We start from the raw sequence: 14292 nt of genomic DNA, 5'->3' as shown, positions 1-14292 counted from the left end.
GAGAAGAAATTTATACCAGCACATTTTATTGCTGAAAAATTAGGTTAAAAAAAAAGTCAGTTGCTTTCCACTGATGGTTTCATGCCTTTGCGGGTTTCCTCGTTTGCTCTTAAAGGTCAAAAGAGTCTTCTAGCATAACACACGAAGTTGCGGTAACGCTTATATGCTCAATTTTCCCCTCGTCTGTCTGTCTGTCTGTTCCTTCGAGATCTCGGGCCCTGGGTTATCTAGAGACCTAGAGACTGGGGGTAGCTCTGCGGTGTACCACAAAAACATTTTTTTGCTTCATTTTAGTACTCCTTTTTCGGAAATCAATTACAATACAGTTTTTTTTTAATTGCGGCTGATAATTATGGATTCTACGCACCAAAATTAATAAGAAAAAGTGTTTTCCCGAGAAATTTTGGTGCAGTCAATTTTGGGTAAAAAAGGAAGGCTATACACTGCCTTTTTTTGAGGCCGGAAAAAAATTGTCTCAGATCGACCCGAAAAAAATTTTCTTATAGAATGTGGCCTGTAGAATCCATAATTTCAAACAGTTCCAAGATTGGGCTACTAGTTCAAAAGTTACAGCCCTTTGAATTTTCTTTCGAAATTGGTTTCTAGTCTATAACTTTTGATTGAGAAGTCTGATCGAAAAAGTACGAATTGTTTTGGATTCTACGCACCAAAATTAATAAGAAAAAGTGTTTTCCCGAGAAATTTTGGTGCAGTCGATTTTTGGTAAAAAAGGAAGGTTATACACTGCCTTTTTTTGAGCCCCGAAAAAAAAAATTGTCTCAGATCGACCCGGAAAAAAATTTTCTTATAGAATGTGGCCTGTAGAATCCATAATTTCAAACAGTTCCAAGATTGGGCTACTAGTTCAAAAGTTACAGCCCTTTGAATTTTTTTCGAAATTGGTTTCTAGTCAGGGGCGGGCCAGGTGGAATTGCATAGGTTACGGGCCATTAAAGTATTAGTGTAGTAATGAAGGGGGCGGGGGGGTAGTTCTGCGGTGCATCACAAAAACATTTTTTGCTTCATTTTAAAGTACTCCTTTTTCGGAAATCAATTACAATACAGGTTTTTTTTAAAATTGCAGCTGATAATTAAAAGTAACAAAATATACATTAATAACTTATTAATAGTGCAAGAAACTAAATACAGCACATACTTATAAATTTCCAACTGTGCCATTATGACGTACAGGCCAGGTGGCAATCGCCACCCGCCCCCCCGGGCCAGTCCTCCCCTGTAATCTTAACCACCATGTCTATGACATGCAAAAAGAAATTGAAACTAATTCTCATTTTGCAAGTTAAAACTCTATTTCCTGGACTATATTAACCATTAAAATAACATCAAAATCAAAAATGCAGACTTTTCCAAAATAGAACTATATTATTACTAATTACTATTACGCCATTATAGTTTGTTCCTTCTTTACCGTACTTAACGTCATAGTAATGTTCATAACTAACGTAGCTAGGCCCTGTTTAGTTTTTGGAGGGAATATCCTTTAATTGTATACTATCGGATTTAACTAAAAATATACTACTGTTGTATTTACTGTTTTAAAGACCTCTGAGAACAAATATTTGTCGCACCTTGTATAGTATGGTGTGTATCCTTTTATGAATATTGCTTTTGTATAGAAAAGGGTCTGTATACGAAATATTCTTCAGCTGTTAAATTTGAAGGTTAGATGTGACATAATTGTTTATTTTTTTCAAAGAAATTAAAATACAATAGAAATGATTGATTGTTAATTAAGTTTTACTGTTTATTTTTCTTCGTCTTTTGCTTCGGTCAACACACGCACCGCTATGCATTTATAATTGTTTTACAAATTTCCCTTTCACTTGTAATTATCACACCAACTTTCGTTTTTATCACTGTTTTTACTTAGTTAATTTAAATAATTCAAACATTTACTCCCCTCATTACTCATAATTAAGTGACTCATTTATTTGTGCTGTAGCTAAATTTATCTTTTAAGTACATCCTATTGTCATTAAGCTAGATATGTTATCGACAAATATTTAATTTTCTTGTAAAGTGAACATCTCACCTTGAAACTAAATGGCGTGCTCGAAGAAATGCGGTGTGTGTACGCTTCTCAGTTTAGGGGGCGTATTTGTAACGATCGGCGTAGTGCTCGCCCTATTCTGGACTACGCTCTATAACGGAATCTTAACTACGGTAAGTTGGCCCGGTAAACTTCGCAATTTCATCTCAAATTTCCAGGAATTGGTTTTGACAAACTCATCGAAAAGTTACCAGCTATGGAAGGACACCCCGATTCCGATTTACATGAAGATGTACATGTTCAATTGGACGAACGCCGAGGAAGTCGTGAGAAGCAAGTGGACTGTGAAGCCACAGATGCACGAGTGCGGACCGTACGTGTTCAGCGAGCACCATGTTAGAGTTAACGTGACGTGGAATGAAAATAGTACCGTAACGTTTCGGCAAGTGAAAACGTGGCAGTTCGTTCAGTCGATGTCCAATGGAAGTTTGAACGATTCCATTACGAATATAAACCCGATAACAATTGTAGGTACGGGTGGAGAAGTGTGGAACGATGACCGAAATTTATTGTAGGTGATCGGAGAGAAAGTGAAAAACTTGCCGACACTTGTAAAGGAAGCCATCAATTTTCTTCTAGTCGATATGCACGAAAATCTGTACTTTACTAGAACTGTGGACGATTTAATATTTAAAGGTGTTGAGGATCCGATTTTAGACAAACTGGACAAGTTTCACGTTAAGATACCGTTTAAGAAATTCGGCTGGTTTTACGCAGTAAGTTTCAAAAGAAAAGAAAGCTCCCTCCCCTTAAAAATACTACAGATAGAAGTCGGGGAGCTAGAGCTGGAAGTAGGATCACCCAAACTCTATCCTGCCTCGAGAGATATACATGAAATTTTGTTGCTTCACAGTACCACTGGAAGCAAGGTTCCCTAAAGAGTATCCTGCTAGTGTCCATTATCCTGCTTCACATTTTAGGTCAACAGTACCATTGAGAGGGAAACACTTGCATTTTTGTGTAGTTTGCTGTTTGAATTTTTAAATTGCTTTTTGAATGATTTGCTCATTTCTCGAGAGGCATCAACATTTACGGTTCAGATAGACATAAAAGGCGAGATTATTTCCTTAATAGGGGCGTCCTCTTTGGCACATATTAATATGCTGCCTGGCACGGTATTCCTCATCATGTACTTACTACTGATTTTGTTAAAAAAATTACCTTGTGAATTTCAGGTGATTTTTTTTGACAAAATCAGGAATTGGCGGCCATTTTGAATGACGTCATACTGGGTATAATAATTACTATTCCCAGTATGGCGTCATTCAAAATGGCCGCCATTTTCCAGTACCATTCTGTTTGCGTGGGAATTTTAGTAAAATGGTAAGAGTTATCGAAAAAGGTTTCAAATAAATAATATTCAGTGGAACATTATCTACAACTTTGTTTATTACCAATTTTTTGACAACTGAAACCGTTACCGTGAGTCTGTAAAAGTTCCTTTTTCACTATTTCTGCTATAAAGAGCAGTTTTTGACATACTTTTCATATTGTACTTTAAAAAAGCATTATACGATATACAATAATTATTTCATGAACAACAATTTATAATGGGTTTCTGCAATTATATTTGCCTTTGTCAACATGTTGCACAAAACCAACAACATGCAATTTCGGGACCTCTGCACTAGTATAACACCAATTCTGGTGCAGTTTGACTTTGAGTTCTGCGCATGCGCCAACGCCAATCGTGAAACTCTCTGAAGGTAATCGTGGTTGTTGTCCAAACTAAAAACTCACTGAAGGTCAAACGTCGAGTCGACGCTAGTTCTCGATCGCAATGTGTGGTAGTAGAGTGCACTCCACTCTGACGTCACATTACCTGTAGTCACACAGCGTCCATTACGTGACCTGACTGGAAAAATAAAATTGTTATACAGTGGTAAGTTTGAATTTGTGCAGATTTGAATTATGGAACGATAAATGAATTTCGATTGGGGAATTTTTTAGTAAAATAAAACAGAAGAATTTCACCATGTATACTTCTTTCGCAACTCCCTATACTTTTATTTTCGCATTTTTACGACCACGACACTATTTCATGAATCACGCACTAGATGCTAATTACAGAAAACTATATTCCCGATACTTGTAAGTTGTAACACTAACAAATCCCTATCACAATCGGAAATTCAAATCTTCCGCAAAAATTCAATTGCACGCATCTCCCTATACAAATTATACCGCTTGATGATCATGACATATGGTCGCACTGGAACAAAATGGCTTACCGTAACAAAATTTCACCATGTATACAACTCTCGCAACACCCTGTACATTTATTTTCGAATTTACCGCGTTGGCGCTTGGAAATTCAAAAATTCAAATCTCGCGCACAATTTTAAACTTACCGCTGTTTTATTTTTTCGTACAGGTCACGTGATATGAGGCGTTGCCACGTCATAATTTGCACCTAACGTAAATATACCTATTTTTTTAAAAAACTAAGCTCTCGGTGGCGGTGGATGGCATTTCTTGGCTCGTGGTAACGCGTTGAAAGCGGTAACGCCCTGTATATTTTTAGCTGGTGTCGATGTCATTTTTGAACCTTTGCATGGAAACCTATTCACTATTTTTAGTTTTTTGCCAAATTATTAATGTTTTTCAGGGGCGGTTTTATACATTCACTCAGGGGGGGGGGGCGAAAATAAAAAAGCTACAGAATTGCAGATGCAGAGGTGCGCGGGAATTTTTTTTGAGTAGCTTTGACCCAATTTCAGCTGTTTTTTTTGTTAAACTATCTATTGCCGCATTAATTTCCGAATACTGACAAAGACAGAAAAAATACGAGAGGCGATAATGATAGTGCTAAAGTACAGTCGTGAGTCGCAGTCTGGACAATACACGATTCCGCCCCCGCCGACATTATTTTGTGTACCTATTTTATTTAATTTTACTTTTCAGTCAGGTGGTTTGTGGTTAGGTCTATTTAATTCGATTGTTATGTAAACTTAATGAATTAAAAAAAACAATTGAGCAGTATGTTTAGGGGGGGGGGGGATCGCCCCTGTCCCCCCCCCCAAAACCGCCCCTGGCTTTTTCTGACGCTTTGATAAATCGTAGCGACCTTGATTTTAGAGTTAAGTAATACATTTGATCAATGAAAGCTGGATTTAGTGATACAGGGTGTTTACAAAAAAATAGTAAAATTTCCAAATTTCAAAGTGTCATAACTATTATTTTTCACTCTATTATTTAACTCTTAGGTTAACGGTTAATCTGAGGGAATTACCACAATTTTATTTCTCTATTCGATAGTCTTTTATGTGTGCTCTTCAATTTTTATAAGGGGTGTCCCGTGCCTAAACCCCGTGGGTTTTAGGTTATTTAATATTTTTCACAAAAGTAGTTACACATCCGACGGGGGCCATTCAGGATACAAGCCATCATCTTCCATAAATACAGCAATTCAGATGTAAACTGGTCCAATTAGCTATGGTTAATTATACTCACTTAATTGGCCGGATTAAAATTCCAAAATTCTGTACTAATTTTTTATTGCAATTTTCGGGTCAAGCAAGAGGTCCGCATATTTTTCATATCGTTTTTTGAGCATTTAGACTCCTTTCAGAACCTTCTAGCCCGTTTAGAGGAATGAAACAATACTAGCAGGATAGGGATTGAGTCATCCTGCCTCAATTTCATTTTCATGTTTACCGATTTCACCTGACACATGTTTACTGCAAAATTTGTGTTAGAGGAACAATTCGGCGTCATACGATGGGACGTTTACGATGTACACCGGGAAGAGTGACATGGATTCGTTGGGGGAGTTATCGTTATGGAACGGTATGCCGAATACTACGGCCTATAAGGGAAAATGTGGGGACGTAAATGGCACGACCGGAGAGCTGTGGCCTCCGGTTTCGAATCGAGAGCACGTCGAAATTTTTGCGTCCGATATTTGTGGGTAAGTCCTCTGCGAGTGCTGCCACCTTTGCTGACAAATGCTCCCATCGACAGGCAGCTGTCTTTCGAACACAATGGAACTGAAAGCGTCTTAAATGTGGAGGGGAAAAAGTTTATCGGAACAGACTTCACGTTCGATAACGGTACCAAATATCCGGCGCAATCCTGTTATCGGGGCGATGAAGTGATAGCAAGTGGTGCGCGGAGTATCTCCGTGTGCAGGTTTGTCTTGTAGTACGTCGGGTACATGGCTAGAATGGGGAAAATACTGCACTTTTTGATTGGTAATAGTTAATACCAAAAGGCAACTTTTGAGAGAGGGAGCCACTCGAAACCAAAATGGTGGCCGTCAAAATGGCGCCATTAGCCGCAATATATTTTTTTGTATCTCTGCTCCTAATAGTCCGATTTTAATTTTCTTTTTTTTTATTGAAAGCTCTTGTGACGGGGAAACTTTTTTGCTATTTAACATTTATCTCTAAAACTTAAGGACTTTGAATCGTATAGACCGATTCAGCATCAGACCTTAAGAGCTGAATAATACAAATCCGTACATATTAACATTTGACGTGGACAAGTTACACATAAAAATCAGGTTGAGCTTACTTGTGATTCAAATTCGTAAAAAACACTTTTTTAAAATTGTGCTAAATCCTTCACTTTTAGAAATAAATGTTAATATAGCAAAAAAGTTTCCTCGAGCTTTCAATAAAAAAAAAGAAAATTAAAATCGGACTATTAGGAGCAGAGATACAAAAAAATATATTGCGGCTAATGGCGCCATTTTGACGGCCACCATTTTGGTTTCCTGCACGGATTTTCGAATGGCTCCCTATCTCAAAAGTTGCCTTTTGGTATTAACTATTACCACAGAAAGTGGCATACTCCAATCAAAAAGTGCAGTTTTTTTTTGGCGTACCCAAAGTACTATTGTAATTGTGGAAGACGCAAACTGATAAATTGTTGCAGGTTCGGGTCTCCCGCGTACATGTCTTACCCGCACTTTTACTTAGCCGATCCCAGTTACTTGCAGAAAGTGACGGGATTAAAACCCAATAAGACTGAACACGAATCGCATCTTACCATCGAACCTGTCACGGGAATCACATTAGCCGCGAAGGTGCAACTTCAGCTAAATCTCCGAATAGAATCCATTAAGGGAATGAGGTGAGATTCTTTATGTGCCCAAGAAATGTATTAAAGTTGCATTGTAGCATCTTCGATAACGTACCGCCGATGTACATGCCAATGATATGGTTCTCTCAAGTGGCCGAACTCCCTCAGAAGTATTGCAGTATGACGACGTTACTTGTCGGCTTGGGAAGTGTCGGGCACTATGTCGGGTGGACAGTATTTGCTTTCGGTTTACTTATGTCGATTGTAGGGTTTATATTAATTTACAGGAATAGAACCGAGGACGAGGAGGAAGATCACTTGATCGAAAATGAATCATAATTTTTAAGTATAACTTACCTGCTAGTGTCTATTTTCTAATTCTAATCCTTTTAATACAATTGTTTTTCTTATGAGTATGCGATTATTTACAATATCATACGTATCTTTGTAAATACTTGCCGTTTGCAATGCAGTGGCAATTTTAAAGTATTCCTATTTTTCTAAGTAAAAATGCAAATACCTTCAAAGTTACTTATTTAGGTAGTGTTTTTTCTCTACAGGAACATTTAACATCAAAATGGTCTATAGGTCTACTTTCTAACAGCTCATTAATGGCACCAGTGATTACTTTTTCATTTGTACTTGTGTTGTTCTTAGAGAGAAAGGGAAATAACAACCAAAAAAGCATGATGGTATCAGCATGATATATTTATTGATGTTTTCTTTCTTGGTAGATGATTAATGGGGAGGGGGCTCTTTACACATAAACATTTAAAGGTCACTTGGCATAGGTACATACATTCAAAATCTATGTCTTACAATGCAAGAAGAATCAAAGACTTAAGTTTTTACATCGCTAGTAGATGTGTCTCATCTAGACGTTCTTTCTGCCCTTTGAGAGTACGCTCCTTTGACACTGTGTTCAACGGATATTTGCACTGAAAGTTTTGACATCACCAATAGATAGGTATATTTCTTCCAGGTGTTCTAATCGCGCTTTGTGAGTACCCCCCGACAATCTGTTCTTGAGATATAAGGAATTACTTATATCCGATCACGATAAGGGGTTGAGGAGGCGGATTATGGTTGGTAGAAATAAATTCCTTTCATTGCGACTTTTCAGTAGAGTACCATAGATAATACCAGTACCTCTATCCGAAACCCCATGGGCTAGTTCAAAAGTTACGGCCCTTTGAATTATCTTTCGAAATTGGTTTCTATATCTTTTGATTGAGAAGTCTGATCGAAAAAGGACGAATGGTTTTGGATTCTACGTACCAAAATTAATAAGAAAAAGTGTTTTCCCGAGAAATTTTGGTGCAGTCGATTTTTGGTAAAAAAAGGAAGGTTATACACTGCCTTTTTTTGAGGCCCTCAAAAAAAATTGTCAGATCGACCCAGAAAAAAATTTTCTTATAGAATGTGGCCTGTAGAATTCATAATTTCAAACAGTTCGAAGATTGGGCTACTAGTTCAAAAGTTACAGCCCTTTCAATTTTCTCGTTCTTATTATTCCTTAAATGGCAGTTCAAAATGTATGGAGCAATTGTAGTTTAAAGGTCCCGTTTTTGACTAGATAGATTAAATACAATAAGTACTACTGCGCCATCTCCATGGCAATCGATATACTTTCTATTAATTATAGTTTTAGAAGTCTAGTTGAGATGTCGCCACGGACGCACCTTCTTTTAAAATTTCATTTCAATTTATGCGATTAATAGCAACGTCGCACTTATTATTCCTTAAATACAGTGCCGTTTTTAAGTTTTTCGGGGCCCTCGGCCATTCGTTCGGGGAGGCCCTCCTTATCCTCAATAAAAACGGCAGATTGGGGAGATTCAAACAAATCCGTAATTTGAATATGGGCACTCGATATTTGTGTAGCCTGGTTTGTAGGCAACACATCATACTCAATGAACAGAAAACATTATTTTTGCAATTCGTAACTTCTTAATGAGTTTATTTAAAGCCCTTGGAAGAACAATTTCAATAACAGGTACATTAAACTGAACCGTTTTACAACAACTTTCACACGAAGATCGCACAAACAACACATTTTTTCGTGATTGCAAACTGCGTAACACTTTTGCCTTATTTCGCTGCCAATTTCACTACCGTTTCTATAACCGTAGTTCTATCAAATAAACTCTAGGCTCAATTCTTTAAAGAATAGCTTCGCACCATCGCCAGCTGCTGCAATCATGTAATCGTTCCGATTTTAACCTTGAGAAGTTTGAATTGCATTAGAATGGGTTTTCTGCGAGTTCTCCACGGTGTCCTCCTGTTTTGGTTACAAAGCATTTCCCTGTGTTGTCTGAATTCAATGCTAACGTTTCTCATCCATCAAGAACTACATGTCTTCGATTGCACGACCCAGAGCGAACAGTATCATTTTCCGCAAAGGTTGGGTCTGCCGCTTTCCTGTCACTCCCACTCAGAGCTGTGCAAAGCCCTTTTGCAATGGGCTTCATTCCAAAGCCCTCAAGCCCGTGTAAGAGGAATGGTGAATGGAAATTCCTCTTAGCACGAAAAGGGCTTAAAATTCCAAAGCCCTTTAAAAAAGGCTTAAAGTGACGAAGCCTTAAGCTCAAAGCCCTTTGAAATTGAATTGAATTCCTTTTTAAAAATGAATTGAAATCCGTTAGGAAAAGGAATTGGGATTTGGAATTAAAAGAAATTGAAATCCTTAGCAAAGGAATGGAATTCCTTCGCAAAAGGAATTGAAATGCTTTATGAAAAGAAACCGAACTCCTTTAAAGAACGAACTAAAGTTCTTAACTCCTTCGCAAGCCGAAAAAGCTTTAGACCTAAATTCCAAAGCCCTGCTTTTAGAAAAGACTTGAAGCCTTGGAATTGCAAGCTTTTTTAGAGCTTGAGGGTTTTCCAAGCCTTTTGTACCAATTCCTTTGCACAGCTCTGCTCCCACTAGCCAGTTCCCTAATTTAAACCTGTAATGCCCGACAAATTTAAGCGAAGCTTAGCTTAAGCGTAGCTTAAAATCTATGGTAACCATTGTCTCAATAATCGTTGCCAAATTGCCATGGATTTTAAGGTACGCTTAAGCTAAGCTCCACTTAAATTTGTCGGTGCAAACGGCTATAAGCGAGAAAGGAATGATAACAAAGTTTAATTTTTGACTATAAAATAAACATTCATTAATGAATTTGAGGTTAAAACTTCATATATCTATGGAAGCGTCTATGGTTTTTAATAAGAGCGCTCTGACATCTAACGTTAGTTTCATAAAGTACATTATAATATTAGTGTGGCGACATCTTTGAGGTGTAAGTTCCAACTAAAATAATGGTGGTAATAAAGTGTCCTGCATTCAGCGATAAAATGTTAGTCTCCCAATAATAAAGACAGAGGTCAGCACAATGTATTCTGCTTTGATTATTTATTAAATAAAAACTCAGGTGAGGCTATAAATATTTTGGGATTTGTGCCTTTCGCTGTCAAAGGTGTAAACCACGAAACTCGAAAATAAAACATTTCGCTCCTGTATTATAGCCTATTCCTTTGCGTCATAGCGTTTTTGGAATGCCAAAGGACAGGGCGGGTAAACGGACGGCCGTCCGTATACCTCTTTGGTATACCTTTACCTAGATTTTTGACGATTTTAATAAAGTATCTGTTAGTCTATAACTTTTGATTGAGAAGTCTGATCGAAAAAGTACGAATTGTTTTGGATTCTACGCACCAAAATTAAGAAGAAAAAGTGTTTTCCAGAGAAATTTTGGTGCAGTCGATTTTTGGAAAAAAGGAAGGTTATACACTACCTTTTTTTTGCCCCGAAGAAAAAATTGTCTCAGGTCGGCCCGGAAAAAATTTTTCTTATAGAACGTGGCCTGTAGAATCCATAATTTCAAACAGTTCCAAGATTTCGAGCTATTATTCGCTTTGAAAAAACGCAAACATTTCTTGACACTAATTATTTGCAGAACACTATCCAGACTCACACCCAGCTTTACAGTCCTTTCCAAAGCGCTTATCTACCCTTAGAAGAAGCCTAGAAAGTTCTAGAGAATGAGTCCTTTCTCGTACTTTTTACACTAATTTTAGGGCCATGTGAGAGCTTTCCAAGCTTTTTCGCATTTCTGCACTTTTTGTCTTAGGCACGTTTAGCTGTGGAAAGTATTCAAAAGGGTTTCGGAAAGTGTAGAACTGACGCGTAAGCGGGACTTAAGACAAAGAGTAATTTGACATCTTGAATGGAGTGCATGCATATCCGCAGGGGCACGGTGCCTTCCCCATCCTACACCAAAATTTCTCGAGAAAACACTTTTTCTTATTAATTTTGGTGCGTAGAATCCAAAACAATTCGTACTTTTTCGATCAGACATCTCAATAAAAAGTTATAGACTAGAAAGGAAACCAATTTCGAAAGAAAATTCAAAGGGCTGTAACTTTTGAACTAGTAGCCCAATCTTGGTACTGTTTGGAATTATGGATTCTACATTCTATAAGAAAATTTTTTTCCGGGTCGATCTGAGACAATTTTTTTTGAAGCCCGAAAAAAAAGGCAGTGTGTTAATTTAATCTATAAATCGACTGGTTCATCAATAGAAACTTGTCCAAATAAAAGTGATCGTTAAAACATGCAAGTCTATGAGGTTCCCACCCCCAAAAGTCTTCTCTTTCTTTTATCAGAGTCGCAGTAAGACGAGGATGCATTAAATTGATCCCATTTTCTTAGTTTGTGCGTCACACTATAAAAAAGGATGAAGGGAAATGTTATCTATACGATATGTAGAGGGATGAAATGAGTGTTTTATTTGAAGAATGTATACTAACACTTCTAGCTAGTTAAGTACAATTCTAATATGTCATAATGAGATAATAATTGCTCCCTAAGTACATATAAATAAATATTAACGTCTAATGGTTGATAATATCCAATCAATTGTATTATCTGTAATTCTAATTCCATTCACAGGATATTTATCGTTACAGGAGTTAGAGGAACCTTCTTTGTGCATCACGCTCACGATGATTCCTTCCACGTACCATTGGATTCTTCGCGTGAGACTGTACATAAATGGACCGCCGTGCTCTCCGGCGCACGCCAAGGTCGTCGGATTTATCGGCGGCGATGTACAGATAAAGCTGGCATTGGCGAACTTAACGTTTCCTTCCAACCAATCACTTTCCTTGTAGCAAACCTCGTCATTAACCACATTGTAAGTTAGTCTTTTCTTCGCAATGCCCGTGCTATCTAGACATATGTAGTATGTAGTTTATTTATCAGCCGCTAAGTCACTTACTAGGAGCACCCCATCCCGAGAATACCAAGGACGTCGGACTGGGACGTTTGCTCTGGTCGATTGGTAAACAAATTGGTCTAACGAAATCTGAAAATCAACTTGTAGAGAATGTTTGGACAGATGAGGTATTCACCCGAATATTCTACGGGCTTGACCAATCTGAGCAAGGAAAAATCGTAAGGTCCATTGGACTTTTTACCATCGCGTATGATTTCTTCGACGGCTATATCGTAGACTGGCTCGTTGCAGTCCTCTAGCTTAGATGCGGGGTCACAACTGACCGATTGATTCGTGTTGTACTCCCCAATCTTTACCTTGATCCTTTGGAAACATTTCACTATTGGAAATGATGTTAAGACAACTTACGATTCGGCTCCGCAGTAAGCATCCGTGAGAACATAGCGGTTGTTGATGAGAACTCCGCTGCATCTGTCCGCGTACTGCTCCTCGTACTCGCTGTTGGAAAACCTCACATGTACTAACCACGGAAATTCGTCCAGAGCGGTGATAGGGCTGTCGTACGGGCGGTCATCTTTGTGCTGGTAACCGCAATACCTTTGGTCCGGTAACAGTCTTTGTTTCACAGCTTCCTTATATCTAAGCAGGAGATCTTCGTTCGTGCTGGTATCTGAAGAATATTTATCACTAATGGCTGTAGCAGTAGTGGGTGGCGACGGTATAGGGGACTCTTTCTGTGAAGGAGGTGGACCACAGCAAACCATGAAGTCGCCGGCTTCACACCCCAAACAAATCGACTGCCTTACAAACTCAACGGCCAGTGGGTCTGTGCTACCTAATGCTTTCATTAAGTGCGGACAAGAAAATAAAGACGTACAGTATGCCCGCTCGGCATCTGGTGTCACACACGGATATACTAAAAATAGTGAAGAAGTTAACCGCGACATTTTTCTGGGAGGTTAGTATAGTTCTTTAGATTTTCCGTACTGCGTCTTCACAACTTTTATGGGACAATGTTTTGAAAACGCAGCAGTATTAAATGAGTGTTAAGGTACTTACCGATTTCGTCAGCAACAATAACATAACAAATACAATTTACTAATAGCAATATTTGGTAACGCATCTTTAATTATTGCAATTGAGCACGCTCGATTTATTAAACAAGAATCTACGTAGCCTCCTCAACTGGAAACCGGTCGCATCGTACTAAACGATGATAATCTTCGAATCGGTTAAATTCGATCTTACTTAAGTAATGGTTTTGACGTCAGATTGTGGACAAGACCGTCGACCTTGACTCAATTACCATAAATCAACAACAATAATAAACAGATTGTAATTACGGGAAAACGAAAACACGCTCACTTTTTGTGTGAAACGTAAATTCCGTGAATGAATGGCTCTTACGATTGGATTTTTCGGAATGGAAACTGTTTATGCCCGAAATTAGGAAGTTATTCAAAAAATGTATTGAACATGTATAAAGCGCATTTTTTAACCGAAATAGTGTTTGTTTTGACCACCACCAATGGATATATTTCTTGCAGACGTCCCAATCGCCCTTTGTGAGTATCCTCTTCCGACAGTCCGTTCTGGAGATATAAGGGAATATATCCGATCAAGATAAGGGGTCGAGGAGGAGGACTATGAATGGTAGAAACAAATTCCTTTCGTGAAGACCTTTCGTTAAAGTACCATAAAGGATAAAACCAGTTCCCCCCCCCCCCCCCTCCAACCCTGTTTTAAGGGGACAGAAAGAAGGGCAGTAGTTGGTAGAAGACGGTTCTTTTCGTTCAGATTGTTAATTAGAATGCCATGAAAGATAAAATTAATTTCTAACACCCCCCACCCCCCGGCCCCGTCACTCGCTGATCTCGAAAAAGAGTCGTCCTGGGTAGCCTGAAGGGTAGGACGTGTGTTAACCCCCCATTTTCAAAAGTTTCACTTGGAACCACTAAAGGCAGGCGCATGCAA

At 38.3% G+C, this 14292-nt stretch overlaps 2 protein-coding genes across 3 annotated transcripts; one reads left to right on the top strand and one right to left on the bottom strand.

The window, feature by feature from the left end:
• Positions 1–1682: 1682 nt before the first annotated feature.
• LOC116168392 (protein croquemort-like) lies at positions 1683–7509 on the top strand. Its single transcript, XM_031484197.1, has 7 exons — positions 1683–2184; positions 2230–2538; positions 2587–2787; positions 5770–5981; positions 6035–6202; positions 6950–7147; positions 7195–7509. Exons 1-7 carry the CDS (start codon positions 2065–2067, stop codon positions 7433–7435), a joined length of 1449 nt encoding a protein of 482 aa, XP_031340057.1. The 5' UTR covers positions 1683–2064; the 3' UTR covers positions 7436–7509.
• A 4337-nt stretch (positions 7510–11846) lies between these two features.
• LOC116169621 (phenoloxidase-activating factor 1-like) lies at positions 11847–13540 on the bottom strand. 2 transcript variants are annotated; one of them, XM_031485763.1, is made up of 5 exons: positions 13378–13540; positions 12727–13234; positions 12494–12681; positions 12361–12447; positions 11847–12311 (listed from the first exon to the last, which is right to left on the bottom strand). In XM_031485763.1, exons 1-5 carry the CDS (start codon positions 13439–13441, stop codon positions 11968–11970), a joined length of 1191 nt encoding a protein of 396 aa, XP_031341623.1. In that variant the 5' UTR covers positions 13442–13540; the 3' UTR covers positions 11847–11967. The 2 variants fall into 2 exon arrangements, with proteins under 2 accessions (XP_031341623.1, XP_031341625.1); XM_031485765.1 differs by having other exon boundaries at positions 12727–12988; positions 13378–13538.
• Between the last annotated feature and the right edge of the window lie 752 nt (positions 13541–14292).

This window comes from Photinus pyralis, unplaced genomic scaffold (assembly GCF_008802855.1).
Source record: "Photinus pyralis isolate 1611_PpyrPB1 unplaced genomic scaffold, Ppyr1.3 Ppyr1.4_LG4, whole genome shotgun sequence".
Classification (NCBI taxonomy): Eukaryota; Metazoa; Arthropoda; class Insecta; order Coleoptera; family Lampyridae; genus Photinus; species Photinus pyralis.
The sequence above is the reverse complement of the archived record's forward strand: the minus strand, read 5'-3'. Positions and strand labels throughout refer to the sequence as shown.